The 24341-nt window shown below is 51.5% G+C and overlaps 1 protein-coding gene across 2 annotated transcripts in view; it reads right to left on the bottom strand.

Annotated features, from left to right (window-relative positions):
• Positions 1 to 15695, bottom strand: part of LOC141164614 (matrix metalloproteinase-21-like) — a 52249-nt gene extending 36554 nt beyond the window's left edge. For both annotated transcript variants that reach the window (XM_073650061.1, XM_073650070.1), the window contains exons 1-3: positions 15566 to 15695; positions 14510 to 14545; positions 14168 to 14383 (exon numbers count right to left, since the gene is read on the bottom strand). In XM_073650061.1, coding sequence (XP_073506162.1) covers positions 14168 to 14311 — 144 coding nt within the window. In that variant the 5' untranslated portion in view covers positions 14312 to 14383; positions 14510 to 14545; positions 15566 to 15695. The remainder of the gene's footprint in view (positions 1 to 14167; positions 14384 to 14509; positions 14546 to 15565) is intronic.
• Positions 15696 to 24341: the final 8646 nt, after the last annotated feature.

Here is a 24341-nt window from a genome sequence, read left to right as displayed (position 1 = left end):
CCAACACAATCACATCCTGTCACCACCGCCTATACCACTCCCTTGCAACTCTGCCTACAGCACAACTCATCATCTCCACCAACACCTCACTCCAAGACAATTATTACCACCTATACTGCACCCCATCACCACTGCGTATACCTCTGCCCGTCAACTCGGTCTACATCGCACCCCATCATTTCCACTTACACCTGACTCTAAGACAATCATCTCAGCCTACACCCCATCATCACCACTTACAACACACCCAGTCATTTCCAACAACAACCCACTCCAAGACAGTCATCACTGCCTATGCCGCACCCAGTTTTCATCTCCTACACCACACTCTGTCATCTCTATCAATATCCCACTCCAAGACAATCATCTCTGCCAACACCTCAAACAATTTAAAGGGGTTGTCCGGTCAACAGTGATAAGTCTGCAATCACTCACGCACTGTGCGCTGCGGGGATTTGCCGGTATCCGACCCGATTACAGAGGGTATGTTTGAGTTATACATACTCCCAGCCAGTGGGCACGGCCTCACTCTCCGTACACTTGTATTGAGTGAGGCTGCACCTTCTAGTTGGACGCGCCCTCTGGCCGTCTGCGTCACTAGACGGGACATGGCCTCGCTCCATATAAATGTATTGAGCGAGGCGGAGCTGACTCGCCGGGGGTATGTATAACGTATACATACCCTCTGTAACCGGGTCTCATACCGGCTAATCCCCGACGCGCACAGTGCCTGCCCTGGGGGGATTTATAAGTCTGCAGCCACACAGATTGACACACAGAGTGACTGTAGACTTATCACTTTCGACTAGACAACTCCTTTAAGTCATACCATATCAATCTACAAAATGGGTAGAACCCCAAAGAAATCTCTCTTTAAGGTTGCGTACCCACTATGCATTTTTCAAGCGTTTTTGCTGCAGAATTTCCGCAGCGAAAACGCTTAAAAAATGCTTGGTAATACGTGCCCCATGGTGCCCAATGATAATCCGCATGTGCACATGCTGCGGAAATTTCCGCTGCGGATTATCTTTGCGGAAAAATCCGTAGCATGTCCATTAATTTTGCGGACACGCAGCGTAATCGCCGCCATTGACTTGCATTGAAACGCTTAATATACGCATCACTACATGTGCACATGCGGATATTAAGTGATTCAATGTGCGGATGGTACCCGGGTCTGGAGAAGAGGAGACTCTCCTCCAGACCCGGGTATCATAGAAACTGTTAAAAAAAGAATTTAAAATAAAAAATATATATATTATACTTACCTTCCGATGCCCCCGGTCTCCTTAGTGATGCGTCCTGGCTCCCTGGCAGCTCGGAATGGTCTAAAAGGACCTTACATGACATCATTTAGTCATGTGACGGGTCACGCGACCGCCGATGTCAGCGGTCGCGTGACCCGTCACATGACCGCTGACATCGGCGGTCACGTGACCTGTCACATGACTAAATGACGTCATGAAAGGTCCTTTTAGACCATCTCGAGCTGCCGGGGAGACCGGAGAGGGAGACCGGGGGCCATCGGAAGGTAAGTATAATTTTTATTTTTTACCATTCTTATTCTTATTTTTTACCATTCTCTCGGTCACACTATATATGCCGGTTACATGGATTTATATAGTGTGACCCAGTTGTCAAGCACTTTCCAAGTGATGCTAAAATCGCTTGATAACTCGCATGCAGAAATGCATGCAAAAACGCTTGACAAACGCTTCTACCTGGCGGGAAAAACACATGTAAAATCCGCATGTAAAATCCGCATGTACAATCCGCATGTACAATCCGCATGTAAAATCCGCATGTACAATCCGCATGTACAATCTGCATGCGTTTTTCCTGCCAGGGAGATGCGGAAAAAATCTTCAGCATTTCTGCATCGTGGGCACATAGCCTAACAGGCCATAAAACGTAGCTTTTATTTATTAATTATATTAAAATGCTTAAGTGTATAAAATATTGTCCCTAGTGATAAATACCTGTATATAATCATTTGGTGACACCCTGGGGTGCCATCATGTCTAGGGCAGAATAGAACAATTTGTACTTATAGCACAATTGGAGGTCATATGTGGTGCCCGTGCGGGTTCAGTCGTCACAGAGGTACAGCATCTCACCCAGAGGTGTGCTATCTCACTCTCAGGTAAGAAAGGAGTACAGCCCGGGACCCTAACACCGGCATCCAACACTACACTGCTCCAGACCAGCAGGAGGGGCAAGATGGGTCGTTTCCCTGGTTGGAGTGGGGGGAACCAAAGTACGTGGAACCATGTAGTGGCTGTGGGTGGAGGAAGTAAATCAGGGAGCATTGGAAGAAATGATATAAAAAGAGGGTGGAACATTCTAGAGAGAGTTCAGTCAGATCAGTCTGAGAGGAGAAGTGGAAGTGTGGCGCCCTGCTGCGCATTGGTGCCACAGAATCCAGAAGGGTGCATGGATGGACTTCTCCACAAGAAGCCCTCACTACATTCATACACCTCCACCTTCCACCTCAGACCAGCAGAGGGAGCCCGTTAGGGACATATATAGGGAAGGTGGAGCTAGGCAGCCCAGTGAGAGTTGAGTCTACAGAGAGTTCAGTTTCAGTTCAGTGTTCAGAGAGGAACACAGCTCACAGTGAGCTGAGAGCGTGCCGATGCTCAGAGAGCGGTGTAGATGCAGCAAGCCAGCTGCCAAGTAGTGAGGGCCCCGAGTGTGGTCGACGGCGAGAGGAAATGGAGAGTGGAGCTAAGTGGGCAGAGGAGCGTAGTAAGCTAACCCCGATTTATATACCGGACACCGGGTCCGCGCCTACAGGGACTCCTTATACCCAGTAGGAACCACAGGAACCCCTGGAGAACTACAGGTCCCAGGTTCACCAAATGCTGATTGCAGTACCAGGGCTAGGAGTCACAGAGGTCCCAGCGTCCAGGGAGACTGATCTCCAAAGAGAAGGCCCTACCACCAGGTCAGCAGGTGCAGAGAGAGACAGTAACCAAGCTAGGCCTAGCTCCAGGCAGGCCAGAAGCTTAGAGAAATAAGCAACGGATCAGGAGGCCCTATACCCGCTCACTGGGGAGAGTCCAGAAGTGCTGCCTTCACCTGGAGTACCCTGGACCGTGCCTGCAGCATCACCAGTAAAGGTACTGAAGCTTACCCCTGTGTGAGTGTCCATCCTTCCTCCGGGACCGTCCTGCCGTCTCTCCCCTGCACCACCATCCAGTACATCCCCCATGCTGCCCTGAGGCCCGCTCCACCTGTGGGGGGAGCCATTCCATCACAAGCTGCCCTACCATCTGCCAAAGAGGACTGTTGCAGCGCTGGTGATCCTCACCAGACACCACAGGTGGCGTCACGACAAATCCCCTATAAATTATCCCCCTTTTGCACAGACCGCCCTGGGTCACGGACCGGGCCAGCCACCGTGAACTTCCCCCAAAAGCAGCCATAAGGCCCAGCTGCCGAGTACCCCACGGCCCTGGGGGTGAGTCAGATCTTGGCGTCACGAACAGGATTCCATGCCTGTTGCCACCGGGTACTGTGCGCCTTAAAAGACTGTGTTACTCACTGTGGTGAAGTTTTCCCGCCATTCCTGAAGTTTTCCCGCCATATCCGCCATTTTTCCTGTTGCCGCGCGGGAAGAAGAGGGGCGTAACTGCTAGAAGCGCGCGAAGCCCAGGACACGCCCCGCGCCCCGCCCCCGTCCTGGAAGGAGCCAGAGGACGCTCTGACGTCAGACGCGAGCGGCGCAAGGTCCTGGAAGAAGACCGTCGCCCGCGGAGCTGCGGCCTACCTGTTGAAGAAAGTAGGCTCCGGTTCACTAGGGGGGCGCAACCATGGCCGACGACCAGCAAGCCGCCGGAGCCTCAGTTAACGCTCCTGATACTCAACCTGCGCCCGGCGCCGCACAGGCCGCAGCGGCCCCTACACCAGCAGTCGTAACTCCGTTGATACCTATGTCCCTGCCGTATATCCCTGGAGCGAAGTGGTTCCCCCAGTATAATGGTAAACCGGACACACTGTCCGGATTCAAGAGGAAAATATGCGGCATACTGGATATGTATTCTATGACTGGCAAGCAGAGAGCTGCTGTAGTGTTAGGACAATTAACTGGTGCCGCTGAGCGAGAAGTTGAAACCTGGCCAGCCGCAGACCAAGAATCAGTGTCCATCATCTTTAAAAGATTTTAGACAGCGTTTGAAAACCGCACTGAGACAGATCACCGGATGAGGTTCTACCAGTGTGTCCAGAAACCCGAGGACAGTATCCGGGACTATGCCTGGCGCTTACAGGAGGCCCTGCGGGCCCTGAAACAGGTTAGTCCAGCCAGCATACAAGATGAAAATAAAATGCTGACGGAATAGTTCATCCAGGGGTTGAAGTCCCAGGAAGAGAGCAGAACTGTACGGTGGTGGGCCTTAGACCATCCAGATGCCACCTTTGACATCCTTAAGGACATGGCTATAAAGGGCCTGCAGCCCCTGGAAACAACAGACACTGCTATCCAGCATTACCAGGGTGGGGCCACCCCACTGCTACTCCATTGACGGCTGAAACAAGGATGCAAACAGTGCCCCCTAGCGAGCTGGACAGCTTACACTCTGAAGTGCCCCAGTTAAGTAAAACCCTGGCCACTGTCATGAGCACCCTGCAGCTACAGACGGAGCCTGAGCCGGAAGGAAGGATCCTGCTAGCCGATAGCCCAGAGGATGTCCCCTGGATGAGAAGAAGAAGGAGGACAACGCCACCCTGGAGGAGGACAACGCCACCCCGTGGGAGGACCAACGACCAACGGCACCCTCCAGAAGACTTCATCTGCTACCGCTGCAATAAAGCAGGCCACACCACGCGGATCTGCCCTTTAAACGAGGAAACCCTGGGGCTGAGGGCCGACACCCAGGAGTAGACCAACCAGGCCCATTAAACTGGTACCGCCGGTTCGTGGGAGGAAGACCTTTCCTGTCCATTGTGCTGGACGGCATCGCGACACCTGCCCTGCTGGACACAGGATCTCAGGTAACCATCATGCCTGATGTCCTCTACAAAAGGTTCTGGTCCATGGACGAACTTCACCCGCCAGATCCAAACCTTTCCGTTTATGCCTCTAATGGCCTCCCCCTTAACCTAGTCGGGATTAAGGATGTGGCAGTAAAGGTGGGAAGAGTGGAACTGAAGGACCAGGGAAGGACCAGGGACTAATTGTAGTAGAGACTAATCCTGATGATACAGACTTGTATATGGTACTTGGCACAAATATTGTTGGTAACTGTTTGGGAGAAGTGTTGTTCTTGTTCCAACAGATGGCTGACACCGCCAGACCAGGGCAGAGGAGGGCGCTGCAGAAAGAGATCCGAGCCCTTATGTACCAGCAACAGGTAAAGCTAACAGGTGGTGAAATTGGTAACGTACGGGCGACAGACCCGATACCCATTGTGATTCCCCCGATGAGTGAGATGCTGATTTGGTGTAGAGCAACAATAGGTCTCAGAGGACGGAGCTACCAGGCGGTAGTAGAGCCCGTTAACTCCGAGCACAGACCTACACTCCTAACTGCTAGAGGGGTAGTGGATGTACGCAATGGGAGGGTGCCCGTACGCCTCCTAAACTATGGGGAGGACGAGGTTAGATTACCACGCTACGCCACTGTTGCCAAACTGTACACAGTAGATAACAACTCCATACACACGGCGGAGTCTTTAACCTCACCAGACGAAGTGGAGGATAATGACCCGGGAACCCAGGTGGAGGATTGGTGTCAGCAGCTCCATGTTGGGACAGACACCACTCCTGCCCATCAGAAGCAGAGAGTACACCGGGTGGTTCAGGAATACGCGCAGGTATTCAGTAAACACCCACTTGACTTTGGGAGGATTAAAGGGGTACAACACCATATCCCCACAGGTGACCATCCACCCCATCAAAGAACGTTACAGGCCCATACCACCAGCTCACTACCAGAAGGCAAAGGAGATGTTGCAAGACATGAAGAAGGCAGGGGTAGTAAGGGATAGTTGTAGTCCCTGGGCAGCTCCCCTGGTCCTAGTCAGGAAAAAGGACGGAAGCATGAGAATGTGTGTAGATTACAGACAGGTAAATCGCATTACACATAAGGATGCATACCCTTTACCACGTATAGAGGAATCCTGCCTTAAAGTCCGCAAATTACTTCTCCACCCTTGACCTCACTAGTGGGTAAGTAGCTGTTGCTGAGGAGGATCGGGAGAAGACAGCCTTTACTACCCCGATGGGACTCTGCGAGTTCAACAGTATGCCATTCGGACTCTACTGCTATACCTGGTGATAGTGTACTCCAAAACGTACGAGGACCATCTGAAGCACCTGGTGGAGGTATTTGAGTTGCTGTCCCGATATGGGATGAAGCTGGAGCCCTCCAAGTGCCACCTGCTCAAGCGAAAGGTACAGTACCTGGGGCACATCATCAGTCCAGAAGGAGTAGCACCGGACCCGGAGAAGGTTACTGCAATCCAGAAAAGGCCGGAGCAGAAGAGCTTCAAGGAGGTACGTCAGTTCCTGGGAGTAGTCGGGTATTACCGGAGGTTTGTGAAGGACTATACCAAGAAAGCGGTGCCTTTGCAAGATCTCCTGGTAGGACAGTCTGGGAGAGGCAGAAACCCCTCGCTCCAGTGGGGTAAGGAGCAAGCTGAATCCTTTGAGGTGATGAAGGAGATCCTGACCGGCGAAGAGATCCTAGCCTACCCTGACTACAGCCAACCATTCCTGCTGTACACTGATGCCAGTACCAGGGCTAGGAGTCACAGAGGTCCCAGCGTCCAGGGAGAGTGATCTCCAAAGAGAAGGCCCTACCACCAGGTCAGCAGGTGCAGAGAGAGACAGTAACCAAGCTAGGCCCAGCTCCAGGCAGGCCAGAAGCTTAGAGAAATAAGCAACGGATCAGGAGGCCCTATACCCGCTCACTGGGGAGAGTTCAGAAGTGCACCCTTCACCTGGAGTACCCTGGACCGTGCCTGCAGCATCACCAGTAAAGGTACTGAAGCTTACCCCCGTGTGAGTGTCCATCCTTCCTCTGCACCGTCCTGCCGTCTCTCCCCTGCACCGCCATCCAGTACATCCCCCACGCTGCCCTGAGGCCCGCTCCACCTGTGGGGAGCCATTCCATCACAAGCTGCCCTACCATCTGCCTCAGAGGACTGTTGCAGCGCTGGTGATCCTCACCAGACATCACAGGTGACATCTCGACAAATCCCCTATAAATTATCCCCTTTTTGCACTGACCGCCCTGGGTCATGGACTGGACCAGCCACCGTGAACTTCCCCCAAAAGCAGCTATAAGGCCCGGCTGCCGAGTACCCCACGGCCCTGGGGGTGAGTCAGAAGGAGCAGGAGCTATGCAGGAGCTCTGCTCAGGAGGAGGGCCTAGCCAGAGAGGCCCAAGATTGGAGAGAGAGAGGAGCAGGAAAGGCTCCAGGAATGTGGAAGGGACCCCAGGGGTACGGGAAGTGCTGGAGGCCACCCGAATGCCTGAATCTACCAGGAGGTGGAGGGGTTAGGTTGCGCAGAGGGAACCGGTCCCTAAACTAGCAGAGTTCTTTAAGCCTCAACTAGGAAACCGGAGGCTGCAGTATTTCAGGTACTGCAGCCAACAAAAGCACATCTAATCACCAAGAAGGTGGCCATAGAGGACCCAGGGGATAGAGAAGACGTCGCTCGGCAAGGTCCGCAGTCACTGGATTGGGACACTAGGTGTGAGGTGCAGGGAGACCGCCAGAGGGAACACACAGAAGGGGGTCCCGTTACGTACTCCGGAGAGACCTGGGAGTTTGCTGAACCCCTCCCTGAGTGAGCACAGAATGCCGTGGGAAGTTACTCTAGTACTGGTAACTGGATGTCTAAGAAACCATGAGTAAACCCTGAGGACTGCACCTTACTGTCTCTGTGATCATTATCTGCGTGATCCTCTGCACTACACCAAAGCAGCAACATCTACAACATCTACACTGCCCTGGAGCTAAGCTCTACCTGTGGAGAGCCACACCAACTCTGCTGCATTCACACCAGCTCCAGAGGACTGCTCCGCAGCGGCGGCTCCCTTTAGCCGCATACCACAGGTGGCGTCACGAACTGTATATAAAAACTATAAATCCCCTGTAAATATTCAACTTTGGATTGACCGCCCTGGGTCACGGACCGGGTCACCGCCACTGTGACATCTCCCCTAGCAACGACCAGCCCGGCACCGAATACCCCACGGTCCAGGGGGCGCGTCACATACAGGTCACATCACTTAATATAAGCTTCCCAATGGGATATCATCTGACCGTGAAGATCAACTTTATACCCTCAGGATTAAGCATCAGACATCTAATGCTGCACAAATGAATTGGCTGCCCCCGAGGTCACATGATCAAACTCTCCAATTGGGTCACAGCAAAACTCCGATCATTTTAATAAAAGTATCGCTATTGGATGTCATAAGTCATGGACCTGTGACGCCTTCCACCTGCAATGGATGTTTTATGAACCGTAACATAATAGTGTTCTGATAATATCAGTATTATGCCTCCATCATTCATATATTGATATGGAGACCTCCTCCATGAAATCTTCATCTCTCCAGCAATTCCTTCTTGCTCTTAAATATTGTCCGGTTAGAAAACCTTTTTTAAGGGATAGTGGATGAAAGCTATCCCAATGGAGGAGGCCATTTGTTGACATCTCTTTTCCATAAGTTTTTGTCTGAATATTACAAATGGAGTCAAACCAGATGGTAAGATTCAGGAAGCATTCATTTCATGGGTAAATCTCAAGCCAAGATCATTATTTTAAAATTTGGACAAAATCAAGAAAAAGAGACTTAGGCCCTTCCCAAAAAAAAAATCAAAATATCATCAATAAAACATGCCCAAAGAAATATGTGACTGGTGTAAAACAGAAGATCCTCATTAAACACAAACTGATCCTCCCACCAACCCAGGAATAAACTGGCGTAGGAAGGAGCACAAACCGTCCCCATGGCAGAGAGATGAAGATTTCATGGAGGAGAGATCTACCCTGTATAAAGATAGAGGTTACCCTGGAACAACCCTTAAAAAGGCTTTCCATCGAGTGCTACACAGTCCGAGAAGCCAACTGCGGCAAGTCAAGAAACCTTTTCAACAGAATAAGGACAAACAACCGGTGCGATGTGTCGGCACATAGGACCAAGGAGCAATTGAAGTTACAAATATATTAACAGAATATTGGCACCTCCTAAGGGAGATAAAGATCTATGTGATAAAATCAGCCAATTTCCTCCTGTCACATTTCGAGGAGGACCTAATTTGAAGAACATGCTAGTTCCAAGTCACTTTCCACCAGTGACCGAACCAAGTACTAACTGGTTAACGAACAAGACCGTGGGGTGTTTGATATGCGGTCATTGCAAGGCGTGTAGTTATATTTCCACGATTAAAAAGTTCCAAAATCCAAAACAATCATGCCTCATATACTGTATATAGCCTTTGTGTATAGAACTCAACCAATAATAATCTTTATTTATATAGCACCAACATATTCCAGCTAAAGATAGTGCAAAAATAATGACGCCCCTGCTTGTAAGAGCTTACGATCTACAATGAGGTGGGGGTGACACAAAGGACAGGGGCTTATTTACAATGATAGTCCGGCCATCTTGAGGGGATGAGGGATAGATAAAGGCTTCATGAGCTCATCACCGGACAGTATCTGTAGGGCTTTTGGCTGCGGTGGAGTTCGGTGGAGACTTATGGTTGGAGAAATAATGAATGGGCTATGAAAATATAAAAGGACCTCAATAAGGGAACGTGATAGGCCGCCCTAAACAGGTGTGTTTTTAGGGAGCGCCTAAAACTGTGTAAGTTGTGGTTTGTCCTAATTTCTTGGGGAAGAGCGTTCCAGAGAATAGGTGCAGCTCGGGAGAAGTCTTGGAGCCGTGGGTGGGAGGTGCAGATGTTAGTCGAAAGTCGCTTGCGGAGCGTAGAGAACGGGTAGCTGACCAATCCGATTGGTGAATTCTTATGCTGACATTCTCCAATCGGAGCACTAGGCTTCAGCGTGACCCGGCCACTATTGTTATCCAGCCAGAAGGTGCCACGTCATCATGACAATACCGATGGCGAGTTTGCGATTCATTGGAGCATTGGAGACAGTGGACTCTTCAATTGGACATGTGTTCCCAATGGTAAACAACAAGTATGACGCTTACGATTGCGGCATATCGCAACGGCTTTTACATCAGACGTCTATGTGATGTGACTGGTTAACCCTTTCATCAGCTACAATTGGTGGCATTATGTCTGTGGTCATTTCCTGCACTTTAGATACGCGTATTCACATTGGTTGTGACTATACATATAAAGGCTATACAGATATTAGGAGACGAGTCTGGCCGGCGGCCATTTATGTCAGTGTCCCATCCCCCTGATGATGCCGCACATGCGGTGAAACATGTTGGGGGGACGTGTGCTATACATTTTTATTCTATTCTGCTAGATAGTGGTGCCATCGATGAAATAAATAGGTGGTTATAATTAAAATCAATAAAATGCAGAGAGATTAGGGACATCATTTTGATATCACCCCATATGCATTTTAGATTTAGAATTAAAAATTAAGTTTTATGGCCGGTTAGAGAGGGTCAAGGATGACCCCAGAGAGTTCACGCAGAATCCCACTGCTGCCACCAATTTGTTAAAGATCGCAGCCAGAGGGTTCATCGCTGGACCACCCCCCTGTTATCTTTGGAGCAAACAGCTCTCTGCTGCCCCCTACTGTCCGGACAATTACACAATTGGCGAACGATTAACGGAGGCTGTTTCCACTAATAGGATGGCTGTTGGGAAACAAAGGCCACGGCCCCACTATCAGTATTTGGTCAGTATTCGGTCAGTATTTTTTCTCAGGAGTGGGGGCCAAAACCAGGAGATGGCACAATCAGAGAAAAAGTCTAATAGAAACAAGTCACCAATTCTGCATTTATCACCCACTCCTGAGAAAAATACTGACCAAACACTGACCGAATACTGATAGTGGGGCCATGGCCTAACAATGAGCGTATAGTATATACACCAAAAATTCCAACACATGGAATATATGTACAGTATATACCCCTGTACAGTCACTGCTAACTCCACGATAACCCAAGAAAGATTATTAGCTGCCGCCACCAACCGTTTTTAAAGGCTGTGTGTAAACACATGTCCCTATTGTTACCCAATACGCTGAAAATACCTTTTCCTGCCCAATTACTTGTCTATTCTAAATCTTTGTCTATGCACAATAAACATCCTTGTTAGTACTGCAGGGGTCGTTTGTCCTAAAAGAAGCTATTGCAGGTTAATTAAGGTGGTTCACTATCCAGCTACACCTAATTTCCAAATTGTCAGTGTGAAAAATGGCACCGGAGAGATCATGCAAAATCCCACCGCTGCCACCACATGTGAAGAATGGCACCAGAGAGATCATGCAGAATCCCACCGCTGCCACCACATGTGAAGAATGGCACCAGAGAGATCATGCAGAATCCCACCACTGCCACCACGTGAAGAATGGCACCAGAGAGATCATGCAGAATCTCACCACTGCCACCACATGTGAAGAATGGCACCAGAGGGATCATGCAGAATCCCACCACTGCCACCACATGTGAAGAATGGCACCAGAGAGATCATGCAGAATCCCACCACTGCCACCACATGTGAAGAATGGCACCAGAGACATCATGCAGAATCCCACCACAGCCACCACATGTGAAGAATGGCACCAGAGAGATCATGCAGAATCCCACCGCTGCCACCACATGTGAAGAATGGCACCAGAGAGATCATGCAGAATCTCACCGCTGCCACCACATGTGAAGAATGGCACCAGAGAGATCATGCAGAATCTCACCGCTGCCACCACATGTGAAGAATGGCACCAGAGAGATCATGCAGAATCTCACCGCTGCCACCACATGTGAAGAATGGCACCAGAGAGATCATGCAGAATCTCACCGCTGCCACCACATGTGAAGAATGGCACCAGAGAGATCATGCAGAATCTCACCGCTGCCACCACATGTGAAGAATGGCACCAGAGAGATCATGCAGAATCCCACCGCTGCCACCACATGTGAAGAATGGCACCAGAGAGATCATGCAGAATCCCACCGCTGCCACCACATGTGAAGAATGGCACCAGAGAGATCATGCAGAATCTCACCGCTGCCACCACATGTGAAGAATGGCACCAGAGAGATCATGCAGAATCTCACCGCTGCCACCACATGTGAAGAATGGCACCAGAGAGATCATGCAGAATCCCACCACTGCCACCACATGTGAAGAATGGCACCAGAGAGATCATGCAGAATCCCACCACTACTACCACATGTGAAGAATGGCACCAGAGAGATCATGCAGAATCCCACCACTACTACCACATGTGAAGAATGGCACCAGAGAGATCACGCAGAATCTTACCGCTGCTACCACATGTGAAGAATGGCACCAGAGAGATCATGCAGAATCTCACCGCTGCCACCACATGTGAAGAATGGCACCAGAGAGATCATGCAGAATCCCACCACTGCTACCACATGTGAAGAATGGCACCAGAGAGATCATGCAGAATCCCACCACTGCTACCACATGTGAAGAATGGCACCAGAGAGATCATGCAGAATCCCACCACTGCCAGCACATGTGAAGAATGGCACCAGAGAGATCACGCAGAATCTTACCGCTGCTACCACATGTGAAGGATCTCCACCGCGCCTCCCGTATGACTTCGCTATTACGTCATATGGATCCCATAATAAGGATCCACACTTTGCACCAACGTGATGCTCCACACCTCCTTGGGGACACATAGGTCACATTGGTTCCATTCTACACAGACACTGCGTGTCCTCATGGGTTCAGGAAAGTACCAGGAGTGAGAAGAGGTGGCCCACTCAGTCACTGATGTGGCACCACACTCGCTCACACCCCTGACAGGCGGACCTCATTGACCTCAGTGAAATAGAACCTTATCAGCCTGGTAGAGCTGCCAACAGTTCCTATTAGACATAAACCCCTGTCCGTAAGGGGAATTACATCGGGCCAGGAACCATCCCCGGTAGCATGTGAGTTGAACCAAACAACAGACGTGTGGATTCGTGGATCAGGATAAAAGATGCACAAAGGTTAAATATTATATTTAATAGCCTTAAGGGCACCCTAGACAATACACTATATACATAGGGGTTATACATACATAATGGTCAGAGATGCAAACACAATAGTAGTGGTACAAAAGTATACAGATATTAAGAATCAGTTATCAGCCTGATGAAAGGCCTGGCTTGCAGGGGAGAGGCTGCCACATGGGAGGCTTGTGGTTCCCTCTGTGACTTCTCCCACATGATGTGTTATCGCAGCCTCCCAGAGAAAAAGCGATAGGCAAAGAGCTGCAGGAGCTTTTTAACCCCTCTGGTTCATCTCCCGTTCTGCCCCCTGGGCTGGACCCAAATCTCCACCCCTGACTTCTAGCAGCTAGAAACTCCAGAAACTAAGATGGGTCATTACTCCTGAATGGTCGGTCCTAGGGAGTCGGTTGTGGTGTCATTGGATCCAGCTGGGTCCCTTCTACGCGTGGAGACTAAACCCAGTGGCCCTATGGATTCCTGAATGGCTGAACTTTGTATCTCCCTATGTGTTATATTGTCTGCCTGGGACTCGACCCATTCATCATGTCCTCGGGATTTCAAAAACCTATTTGAGGTATGCCTAGGACGTATAGTATTTCCATAACTCGGTATGGAAATCCTATCTGTCTAACTAAAGGAAACCCACATGGCTTAAGACCACATGGCATGCAAGTCCTTTGTTCTGAGTTGAGCTCTTGACCCCCCCCACCTACACTACACTCCATCATCTCCACCTACATCTCACTCCATGACCCATACTACATTCCATCACCTCCACCTACACTACACTCCATCATCTCCACCTACATCTCACTTCATAATCCATACTACATTTCATCACCTCCACCTACACTACACTCCATCATCTCCACCTACATCTCACTCCATGACCCATACTACATTTCATCACCTCCACCTACACTACACTCCATCAACTCCACTACATTCCATCACCTCCATCACTCCCCATAACCAACATCTATACCACACTCAATCACCTACACCGACATCACAATCCATTACCTGGGCATATGTCTTTGTGATGATGGACCCTGCCTTGTCCTTGGGATGACTCTGTATATCGGAGCGGTCTTTTGTATGGTACAGTCTCTCTCCTGAGCTCAGATGTATGAAGAGCAGGGTCAGCAAAGCTGGTTTAGTCTCCATGACACCAGTGTTGGGCTCAAAGAAGATTTCTCTTTTATCGGCTAATTTTTATCTTCCCAACAAGAGTTGTTTCTGTTGTGTGAAACATGAAATGGACAATTCCAGGAGAACGGCATCTAGACATTGATCTAACACCCGTTTGTGGCTATATACAGACCCCCCCCATGCCATACTCTACACCGTGTCCCAGATTCTCACCTTTTCTTCAGTTTCTGTTTCACTGTCGTAGCAGATCTGTAACATAAACACATCTTATGGTTACACTGTGTGGCCCCCTAGTTTGGCCCCTGGTGCCAGGACCTTCATCTCTACATCTAAAGGTCCTTGTCACCACCCATATCTCAGCTTATGACTATGTCCTCATAACAGTCATCTACCTTGGTCTGAGGTCTCTTTGCTTTTGTCTCTGGTATGTCTCACCTATATCTGCAGAGCTGTCACTTACTTGTATATGATGAGATTGTCTTTAGGTTTTAGGTCAGGGTTGTCTCTCATTTGTTCATACACAGCCTCCTAAGGTCTTGGGTCCAGACAGTCAATTTCCTACATTGCAGGTGTCTCTCTGAGGTTTTGGGTCACGGCAGTCTATTCCTTAAATTTTAGGTGTCTCTCTGAGGTCTGGAGTCCAGTCAGTCTATTCCTTACATTTGAAGTGTCACTGAAGTCTCAGGTTAGGGCAGTCTATACCTTACATTACAGGTGTCTCTCTGAGGTCTCAGTTAAGGGTAATCTACTCCTACATGTCAGGCGTCTCTCTGACACCATGAGTTAGACACTCTGCTCCTTAGATTTGAGGTGACTCTTTTGTCTCGGGACATGGCAGTCTATTCCTTACATTTCAGGTGTATCTCCAGGTCTCAGGTTTGGGCAGTCTATTCCTTACATTTCAGGTGTATCTCCAGGTCTCAGGTTTTGGCATTCTATCCCTTACATTTGAAGTTTTGATTCAAAGGAGTCTACGCCCTAATTTCAGGTGTCTCTCTATTTTCTCACGTTGGGGCAATCCACTCCCTAGCTTTTACTTGTCTCTCTGACATTTCGGGTTAGGGCTGTCTATTCCTTACATTACAGGTGTCTCTCTGAGGTCTCAGGTTAGGGCAATCTACTTCCTACCTTTCAAGTGTCTCTCTGACGTCTTGGGTCAAAGCAGTCTACACCCTACATTTCAGGTGTCTCGCTGACGTCTTGGGTCAAGAAACTCTAGTCCTTACATTTAAGGTGACTCTTTCATCTCCGGTCAGAGCGGTCTCTCACCTGTGTCTGCAGTGTCGATCTTCGCTCCCTGCTCGGAGCTGCGTAGCTTCTTCCTCTCACTATGTCTCTCACATCTGGAGAGCGTTTCTTACAGTTGTGCCAGGAAGGAAGGACTGAATCTTCAGCCAATGAGGCCGGGGAACGTTATCTGACATTTTCACTCTATTTCTTGAGTCACCTGATTAGGTGCCCACACGTCGGAGACTGGCCGCCCATAGAAATGGCAATCCTCCACATGACTTAATCATAATCTGTAGTGTAGTGGCAGACAACATACCCACGCTGGCCTGATCTACACAGCTCTACATCTTCAGCTCCTGCGAGTCTGGAAAACATCTTCACACGTAGAGTTACCAGATAATGAGAGTCATCACCTCACCAGTTATAAATCCCCTCCTGAAAGTTCTCCACTGACATCACCAAGAAAGTCTCCAGTGGATTGTGCTGCATTAGAGCTACCCACTGACATCACCAAGAAGGTCTTCAAAGGACTGCTCCAAAGTTACCTAGTGACATCACCAAGAAAGTCTCTAAAGGATTGTGTTGCCCCATAGCTAAACAGTGACATCACCAAGAAAGTCTCTAAAGGATTGTGTTGCCCCATAGCTAAACAGTGACATCACCAAGAAAGTCTCTAAAGGATTGTGCTTCCCCAAACTATACAATGACATCACCAAGAAGGTCTTCAAAGGACTGTGCTGCTCCAAAGTTACGTAGTGACATCACCAAGAAAGTCATAGCTAACCAGTGACATTGCCTAGAAAGTTTCTAAAGGATTGTGCTGCCCAAAGCTATCCAGTGACATCATCAAGAAAGTCTCCAAAGGATTGTGTTGCCCTAAAGCTACCCAGTTGCATCACCATTGAGGTCTCCAAAGAATTGTATTGGCTTATAGCTACTCAGTGACATCACCAAGAAGGTCTCCAAAGGAATGTGTTGGCCTATAGCTACCCAGTGACATCACCAAGAGAGTTTAAAAAGAATTGTACTGCCCCAAAGCTATACAGTGACATCCCCAAGAAAGCCTCCAAAGGACTGTGCTGCCCCATAGCTACCCTGTGACATCACCAACAAAGGATCTAAAGGATTGTTTGCCTATAGCTACCCAGTGGCACCATCAAGACCTCCAAAGGATTGAGCTGCCCAATATCTATCAGAGAAGGTCTCCAAAAGATTACGCTGCCCATTACTGCACTATGACATCACCAAGAGGATACAGCGTCACATAAGTGATGTACTGCATATGGAAGCGGTATATGACGCGCCCCCTGGGGCTGTGGGGTACTCAGTAGCCAGGCCGGTTGGTTCTATTAGGGTTGTCTTGGTGACAGTGACCCAGTCCGTGGCCCAGGGCCGTCAATAAAGAAAAGTCAATTGGGGGAATAAAGTTTGTGACGCCACCCGTGGTATGCAGCTATAGGGGGCCACCGCTGCTGTGCAGATCCACTGGGGCTGATGATGACGCAGCAGAGATAGTACAGCTCTCCACGGGCAGAGCTAAGCCCCAGGGCAGTTTATAGGACTTGATGAGGTAGATGTTGGCAGGGACAGTGTAGTGCAGGGCCGGTGACGCAGCAATAAATCAAGGACACAGTGGGGTGCAGTCTTCAGGCTTTACTCACAGTTCTTAGGCAGTTCCAGGTTACCGCTGCAGCTGGTTATAACCGTCCACATCGTCCTGTGTTCTCCAAGGAAGGGATCCAGCCAACTCTCAGATAACTTGGGTGCACTTGAACGGAGCCCCTTTCTGTGTACCTGTAGTGCCGGCGTCCCTGCCCTCTGCTAGGCAGGGACGCTGTTCCCCTCACCGCTCTGCTCCGTGCCCGGCGTCCCTCTTCCGCTCTGCTGGCAGCGCGCGCTCCTTCCCGGCCACTGTGCTTAGGGCGCGCGCGCGCGCCCTCCCTCCCTCTTAAAGGGGCCGCGCGCGCCGTCCTAAGGAGTCCCCGGCCAATGGCCGGAGGACTTTACCATATATAAGGCACCTCCTCCAAAATGGAGGTGCCCGAGCAATGTTGTTGCACCGTTCTACTCTGCTTCAGCCCTCAGGTCCCGTTGCCAGTTACCTGCCAGTTACCTGCCAGATTCCTGCCAGCTTGCTGTCCTAATCCTGCCTGATTTCCTGTTACCTGCCTGCCTGCCTGAGGTCCGACGGTCTGCCTTACAACTCCGGTCAGTCTGTCTAAGGACCAACTTGCCCGCTCACCTGGGAGCGCACATCAGCTACCTGCCTGCTTGCCTGAGGTCCGACGGTCTGCCTTACAACTCCGGTCAGTCTGTCTATGGACCAGCTTGCCCGCTCACCTGGGAGCGCTTCTCCGCTACCTGCCTGCTTGCCTGCCCGGAGGCTCCGCTGTCACGTGCTGTGACCACCAGCTATTCCAGACTCTTGCCCGCTCACCTGGGAGCGCTCATCTGCTACCTGCCTGCTTGCCTACCTGGAGGCTCCGCCGTCACGTGCTGTGACCACCTGCTATTCCAGAGACTCTCGCTTGCTCACCTGGGAGCACACATCCTCCATCTGCCTTGCTAGCCTACCTGGAGGTTCAGCCATCACAGGTCGTACCTACCCTTTACCTAGAGACTGCCCCGGTCACTTGCCGTGACCTCCAGCCCGTTCTTGCAGAGACTGCCCCGGTCACTTGCCGTGACCTCCAGCCCGTTCTTCCAGAGACTGCCCTGATCACTTGCCGTGACCTCCTGCCCGTACACCCAGAGACTGTCCCGGTCACCTGCTGTGACTGCCTGCCTGGTCGCCACCCGCTCCCTTACAAGGACCGCTCCCTTGTATAGTAGCCCAGAGGTTCCGCCTCCCAGACCCGTTACAGTTGCTCGGGCCATGGAACCCGGTGGCACCCAAGCTCCCTCGCTCTCGGACCTGTGTCATGAACTGTCCCGTCAAAGGTCCCAACAGGAGTCCATCCTGGGTCACCTGCGGAATGTCAATACTCGCCTGGACACTCTGACTGTTCCACCAACAACCTCCGCCAGTGCCATGTCTCGCAATCCGGCAGCTCCGCTGTCCACTAACACCATGATATCCTACCCCGGACCTCGGCTTTCTGCACCTCCTCGCTTCGGAGGCGACTCAGCCCAGGCTCGGGGCTTCATAAATCAGTGCACCCTGCACTTTGAACTATTGTCCCACCAGTTTAACTCCGACCGAGCCAAAATTGCATTCATCATGTCCCATCTCACCGGGGAGGCCCTGGCCTGGCTAAATCCTCTATGGGAGAGAGGAGACCCCCTGGTGTCCAACTTGCCTGCTTTTCTCACGGCTTTCCGGAAAGTCTTCGACGAACCCGGACGGAAGACCTCATCCGCATCATCGTTGCTACGCCTCCGTCAGGAAAGTCTCACCGTGGGCCAATATGCCATACGGTTCCGTACCCTTGCCTCGGAGCTGGCCTGGGATAACGACGCTCTGGTTTCCGTCTTCTGGGAGGGTCTGTCCGGCCGTATTAAAGATGAACTTGCCGGTCGGGACATTCCTACCACTCTCGATGACTTAATAACTCTTGCCACCTGGATTGACCTACGGTTCCAGGAGCGTGCCAGAGAGGTCACCCGTGAGAGGAGGTTACCACGTCTAGCTCCTACTTTTCAGAAACCCGTCACTCCTTCTGTCTCTAACCAGGTACACCCTCCTGAGCCTATGCAGGTCGACCAGACCAAGATGGTCAAGACCCGTCAGGACTTACGCCGTGCCGAGGGGACCTGCTTCTACTGTGGCAGTAAGGAGCACCGGATCCGTGCCTGCCCGGAGAGGTCGGGAAACGCCTGTGTCTAGGTTCGCTCAGAGAGGTCCACCTAGACAAGAATAAATCCTCTCCATCCCTGCTGTTGTCAGTTTCAATCGTCTATGGGGAGAACCGTTATTTCGAACTAGCCCAACTGGACTCTGGAGCAGCCGGGAATCTTATTTCACAGTCCCTGGTAGAGAAATACCGCATCCCCACCAAACCTCTGGCTGTACCCTTGTCTGTTGCTGCCGTGGATGGGGGGCTCTTACCACGCCCCATCCAACTCATCACCGAATCCATTACTCTGCAGGTGGGAATGCTGCATTCTGAAAGTATCTCCTTCCATGTTCTGCCTGGACTCTCTCACGCCCTCTTGCTAGGCCTACCTTGGCTCCAGAAACATGCACCCGTTCTTGACTGGCAGACCGGAGAAGTCCTTCGCTGGGGACAGGGCTGCCATAAGACCTGTCTGGTTCCCGTTCATCCCGTCCGTCCTTCTCCTACCCCAGCTAATCTACCTGGACTTCCGATTCCTTATTGGTCTTATGCTGATGTCTTTAATAAAAAGGAGGCAGAGACACTACCCCCTCATAGACCATACGACTGCCCTATCGACCTGTTACCTGGTACTTCTCCTCCCCGTGGGCGTATTTATCCATTATCCGCTGCTGAGACCCGGTCGATGTCCGAATATATTGAGGAGAATCTGGCCAGGGGATTCATCCGGAAATCTACCTCCCCGGCGGGAGCAGGCTTCTTTTTCGTCAAAAAGAAGGACGGCTCTCTCCGTCCCTGTATAGACTATAGAGGCCTTAACCAGATCACGGTGAAGAATAAGTACCCCCTTCCGCTCATTCCGGAGTTATTTGATCGTCTGAGGGGGGCTAGAATCTTCACCAAACTGGACCTCCGTGGGGCGTACAACCTGGTTCGTATCCGTCAGGGGGATGAATGGAAGACGGCATTCAACACCCGGAACGGCCACTATGAATATCTGGTAATGCCCTTTGGCCTCTGTAACGCTCCTGCCGTCTTTCAAGAGTTGGTCAATGACATCTTCCGGGACCTTTTCTACTCCTGCGTAGTGGTGTACCTGGACGACATCTTGGTCTTCTCTCCGGATCTCCAGACTCACCAGAGGGATGTTCGTCAGGTCCTGCTCAGGCTCAGGCAGAACCATCTCTACGCTAAATATGAGAAGTGCCTCTTTGAGCAGACCTCGCTTCCGTTTCTGGGCTACATTATCTCTCAGACCGGCCTACAAATGGATCCTGAGAAACTGTCTGCCATCGAGAAATGGCCCCGACCAGAGGGGTTGAAGGCTATTCAACGGTTCCTGGGCTTCGCCAACTATTACCGCCTCTTCATCCCGCACTTCTCTTCCCGGACTGCCCCAATTTCCGCGCTCACCCGTAAGGGTACTAATCCCAAAGAGTGGCCGCCCGAAGCAGAGGAGGCCTTTCTTTCCCTAAAACAGGCCTTCTCTTCCGCCCCGGTGCTGCATCGCCCGGACGGCAACAAGCAGTTCTTCCTGGAAGTTGACGCCTCCTCCTCTGGAGCCGGAGCGGTACTTACTCAAAAATCATCTTCCGGGAGAATGGTAACTTGTGGCTTCTTCTCCAAACTCTTCTCCTCTTCTGAGCGCAACTATTCCATAGGAGACCGAGAGTTATTGGCCATCAAGCTGGCGTTGGAGGAGTGGCGTTACCTACTCGAGGGGGCTCTTCATCCGGTAATAATTTACACTGACCACAAGAACTTGGCTTACCTCCAGCATGCCCAGAGACTTAACCCGCGCCAAGCCCGGTGGTCCTTGTTTTTTGCTCGCTTTGATTTTGTTCTTCATTTTCGCCCGGCTGACAAAAACGTCAAAGCAGACGCCTTGTCCCGATCCTTTCTGGTGTCCGATCTCGAGGAAGAACCTAAACATATCATCGATCCCGCCAGAGTAATGCAGGTGGCTCCCGTGAGTCTAAATCGTCTCCCTCCCGGTAAGACGTTTGTTTCAGTACCTGATCGGGAGAAGATCCTACACTGGGGCCATTCGTCTAAACTAGCTGGCCACGCCGGTCAGAAAAAGACCCTCCAGCTTATTGCCCGGCACTATTGGTGGCCTACCCTGCACAAGGACATAATAGACTTTGTTTCTGCCTGTGTGTCCTGCGCCCGCAACAAAGTCCCGAGACATCTGCCAGCTGGACGCCTCCTTCCGCTTCCTGTACCTGCTGCCCCCTGGCAGCATATAGCAATGGACTTTATAACTGATCTCCCCGTCTCTGCCGGTTGTACGGTCATTTGGGTGGTCGCTGACCGCTTTTCCAAGATGGCTCACTTTATTCCCCTGCCAGGCCTTCCGTCTGCACCCGAGCTGGCTAAAGACTTTATCCGCCACATCTTCCGTCTTCATGGCCTGCCCCTCCACATCGTGTCGGATCGTGGGGTACAGTTCACCTCACGTTTCTGGAGAGCCACTTGTAAACTACTAGACGTCACCCTGGACTTCTCTTCCGCTTACCACCCACAGTCCAATGGTCAAGTGGAGCGGATCAATCAGAACCTGACCAGTTACCTCCGGCACTTCGTTAATGCCCACCATTCTGACTGGGTGGATCTCCTACCATGGGCCGAGTTCTCTTATAATAATCACGAGAGCGAATCCTCCTCCAAATCCCGTTTTTTGTAGTCTTTGGTCAGCATCCTCGGATTCCTTTTCCTGTCTCCACCTCTGTGGACAACCCGGCTGCGGAATCTCTCGTTAGCAAATTTTCCTCCATATGGGAGAGTACCCGGTCCGCACTCCTTCTGTCATCCGAGCGTATGAAAAGACACGCTGACAAAAAGCGCCTGGATCCTCCACAATTTCGTCCAGGAGATAAAGTCTGGCTCTCATCTAAATATGTTTGACTCAAGATACCTTCTTACAAGTTAGGGCCTCGGTTCATCGGTCCTCTGGAGGTCATCAGTCAGATCAACCCGGTGGCCTATAAATTGAAACTCCCGGCCAACTTACGGATCCCTAACTCCTTCCATGTATCTCTCCTCAAACCCGTGGTGCTTAACTCTTTTTCCAAGTCTACAGGTACGCCTCCTGCTCCGGTTTCTGCTGAGGACGAGTTTGAGGTAGAGGACATTCTTGCCACCAAAAGGGTAAGAGGAAAGACCTTTTTACTGGTAGATTGGAAGGGGTTTGGTCCTGAGGAGAGAACGTGGGAGCCCCGGGAGAACATCCATGCCCCTCTCATCCTAGCTAAATTTCTATCTGGCCTAAAAAAGGGGGGGCCTAAAGGGGGGGTACTGTAGTGCCGGCGTCCCTGCCCTCTGCTAGGCAGGGACGCTATTCCCCTCACCTCTCTGCTCCGTGCCCGGCGTCCCTCTCCCGCTCTGCTGGCAGCGCGCGCTCCTTCCCGGCCACTGTGCTTAGGGCGCGCGCGCGCGCCCTCCCTCCCTCTTAAAGGGGCCGCGCGCGCCGTCCTAAGGAGTCCCTCTATCAGAGAAGGTCTCCAAAAGATTACGCTGCCCATTACTGCACTATGACATCACCAAGAGGATACAGCGTCACATAAGTGATGTACTGCATATGGAAGCGGTATATGACGCGCCCCCTGGGGCTGTGGGGTACTCAGTAGACAGGCCGGTTGGTTCTATTAGGGTTGTCTTGGTGACAGTGACCCAGTCCGTGGCCCAGGGCCGTCAATAAAGAAAAGTCAATTGGGGGAATAAAGTTTGTGACGCCACCCGTGGTATGCAGCTATAGGGGGCCACCGCTGCTGTGCAGATCCACTGGGGCTGATGATGACGCAGCAGAGATAGTACAGCTCTCCACGGGCAGAGCTAAGCCCCAGGGCAGTTTATAGGACTTGATGAGGTAGATGTTGGCAGGGACAGTGTAGTGCAGGGCCGGTGACGCAGCAATAAATCAAGGACACAGTGGGGTGCAGTCTTCAGGCTTTACTCACAGTTCTTAGGCAGTTCCAGGTTACCGCTGCAGCTGGTTATAACCGTCCACATCGTCCTGTGTTCTCCAAGGAAGGGATCCAGCCAACTCTCAGATAACTTGGGTGCACTTGAACGGAGCCCCTTTCTGTGTACCTGTAGTGCCGGCGTCCCTGCCCTCTGCTAGGCAGGGACGCTGTTCCCCTCACCGCTCTGCTCCGTGCCCGGCGTCCCTCTTCCGCTCTGCTGGCAGCGCGCGCTCCTTCCCGGCCACTGTGCTTAGGGCGCGCGCGCGCGCCCTCCCTCCCTCTTAAAGGGGCCGCGCGCGCCGTCCTAAGGAGTCCCCGGCCAATGGCCGGAGGACTTTACCATATATAAGTCACCTCCTCCAAAATGGAGGTGCCCGAGCAATGTTGTTGCACCGTTCTACTCTGCTTCAGCCCTCAGGTCCCGTTGCCAGTTACCTGCCAGTTACCTGCCAGATTCCTGCCAGCTTGCTGTCCTAATCCTGCCTGATTTCCTGTTACCTGCCTGCCTGCCTGAGGTCCGACGGTCTGCCTTACAACTCCGGTCAGTCTGTCTAAGGACCAACTTGCCCGCTCACCTGGGAGCGCACATCAGCTACCTGCCTGCTTGCCTGAGGTCCGACGGTCTGCCTTACAACTCCGGTCAGTCTGTCTATGGACCAGCTTGCCCGCTCACCTGGGAGCGCTTCTCCGCTACCTGCCTGCTTGCCTGCCCGGAGGCTCCGCTGTCACGTGCTGTGACCACCAGCTATTCCAGACTCTTGCCCGCTCACCTGGGAGCGCTTCTCCGCTACCTGCCTGCTTGCCTACCTGGAGGCTCCGCCGTCACGTGCTGTGACCACCTGCTATTCCACAGACTCTCGCTTGCTCACCTGGGAGCACACATCCTCCATCTGCCTTGCTAGCCTACCTGGAGGTTCAGCCATCACAGGTCGTACCTACCCTTTACCTAGAGACTGCCCCGGTCACTTGCCGTGACCTCCAGCCCGTTCTTCCAGAGACTGCCCCGGTCACTTGCCGTGACCTCCAGCCCGTTCTTCCAGAGACTGCCCTGATCACTTGCCGTGACCTCCTGCC

Source organism: Phyllobates terribilis, unplaced genomic scaffold (assembly GCF_046119375.1).
Source record: "Phyllobates terribilis strain yellow unplaced genomic scaffold, ASM4611937v1 Scaffold_1__5_contigs__length_1240528914, whole genome shotgun sequence".
Classification (NCBI taxonomy): Eukaryota; Metazoa; Chordata; class Amphibia; order Anura; family Dendrobatidae; genus Phyllobates; species Phyllobates terribilis.
This window is presented reverse-complemented; position numbering and strand designations above follow the sequence as displayed.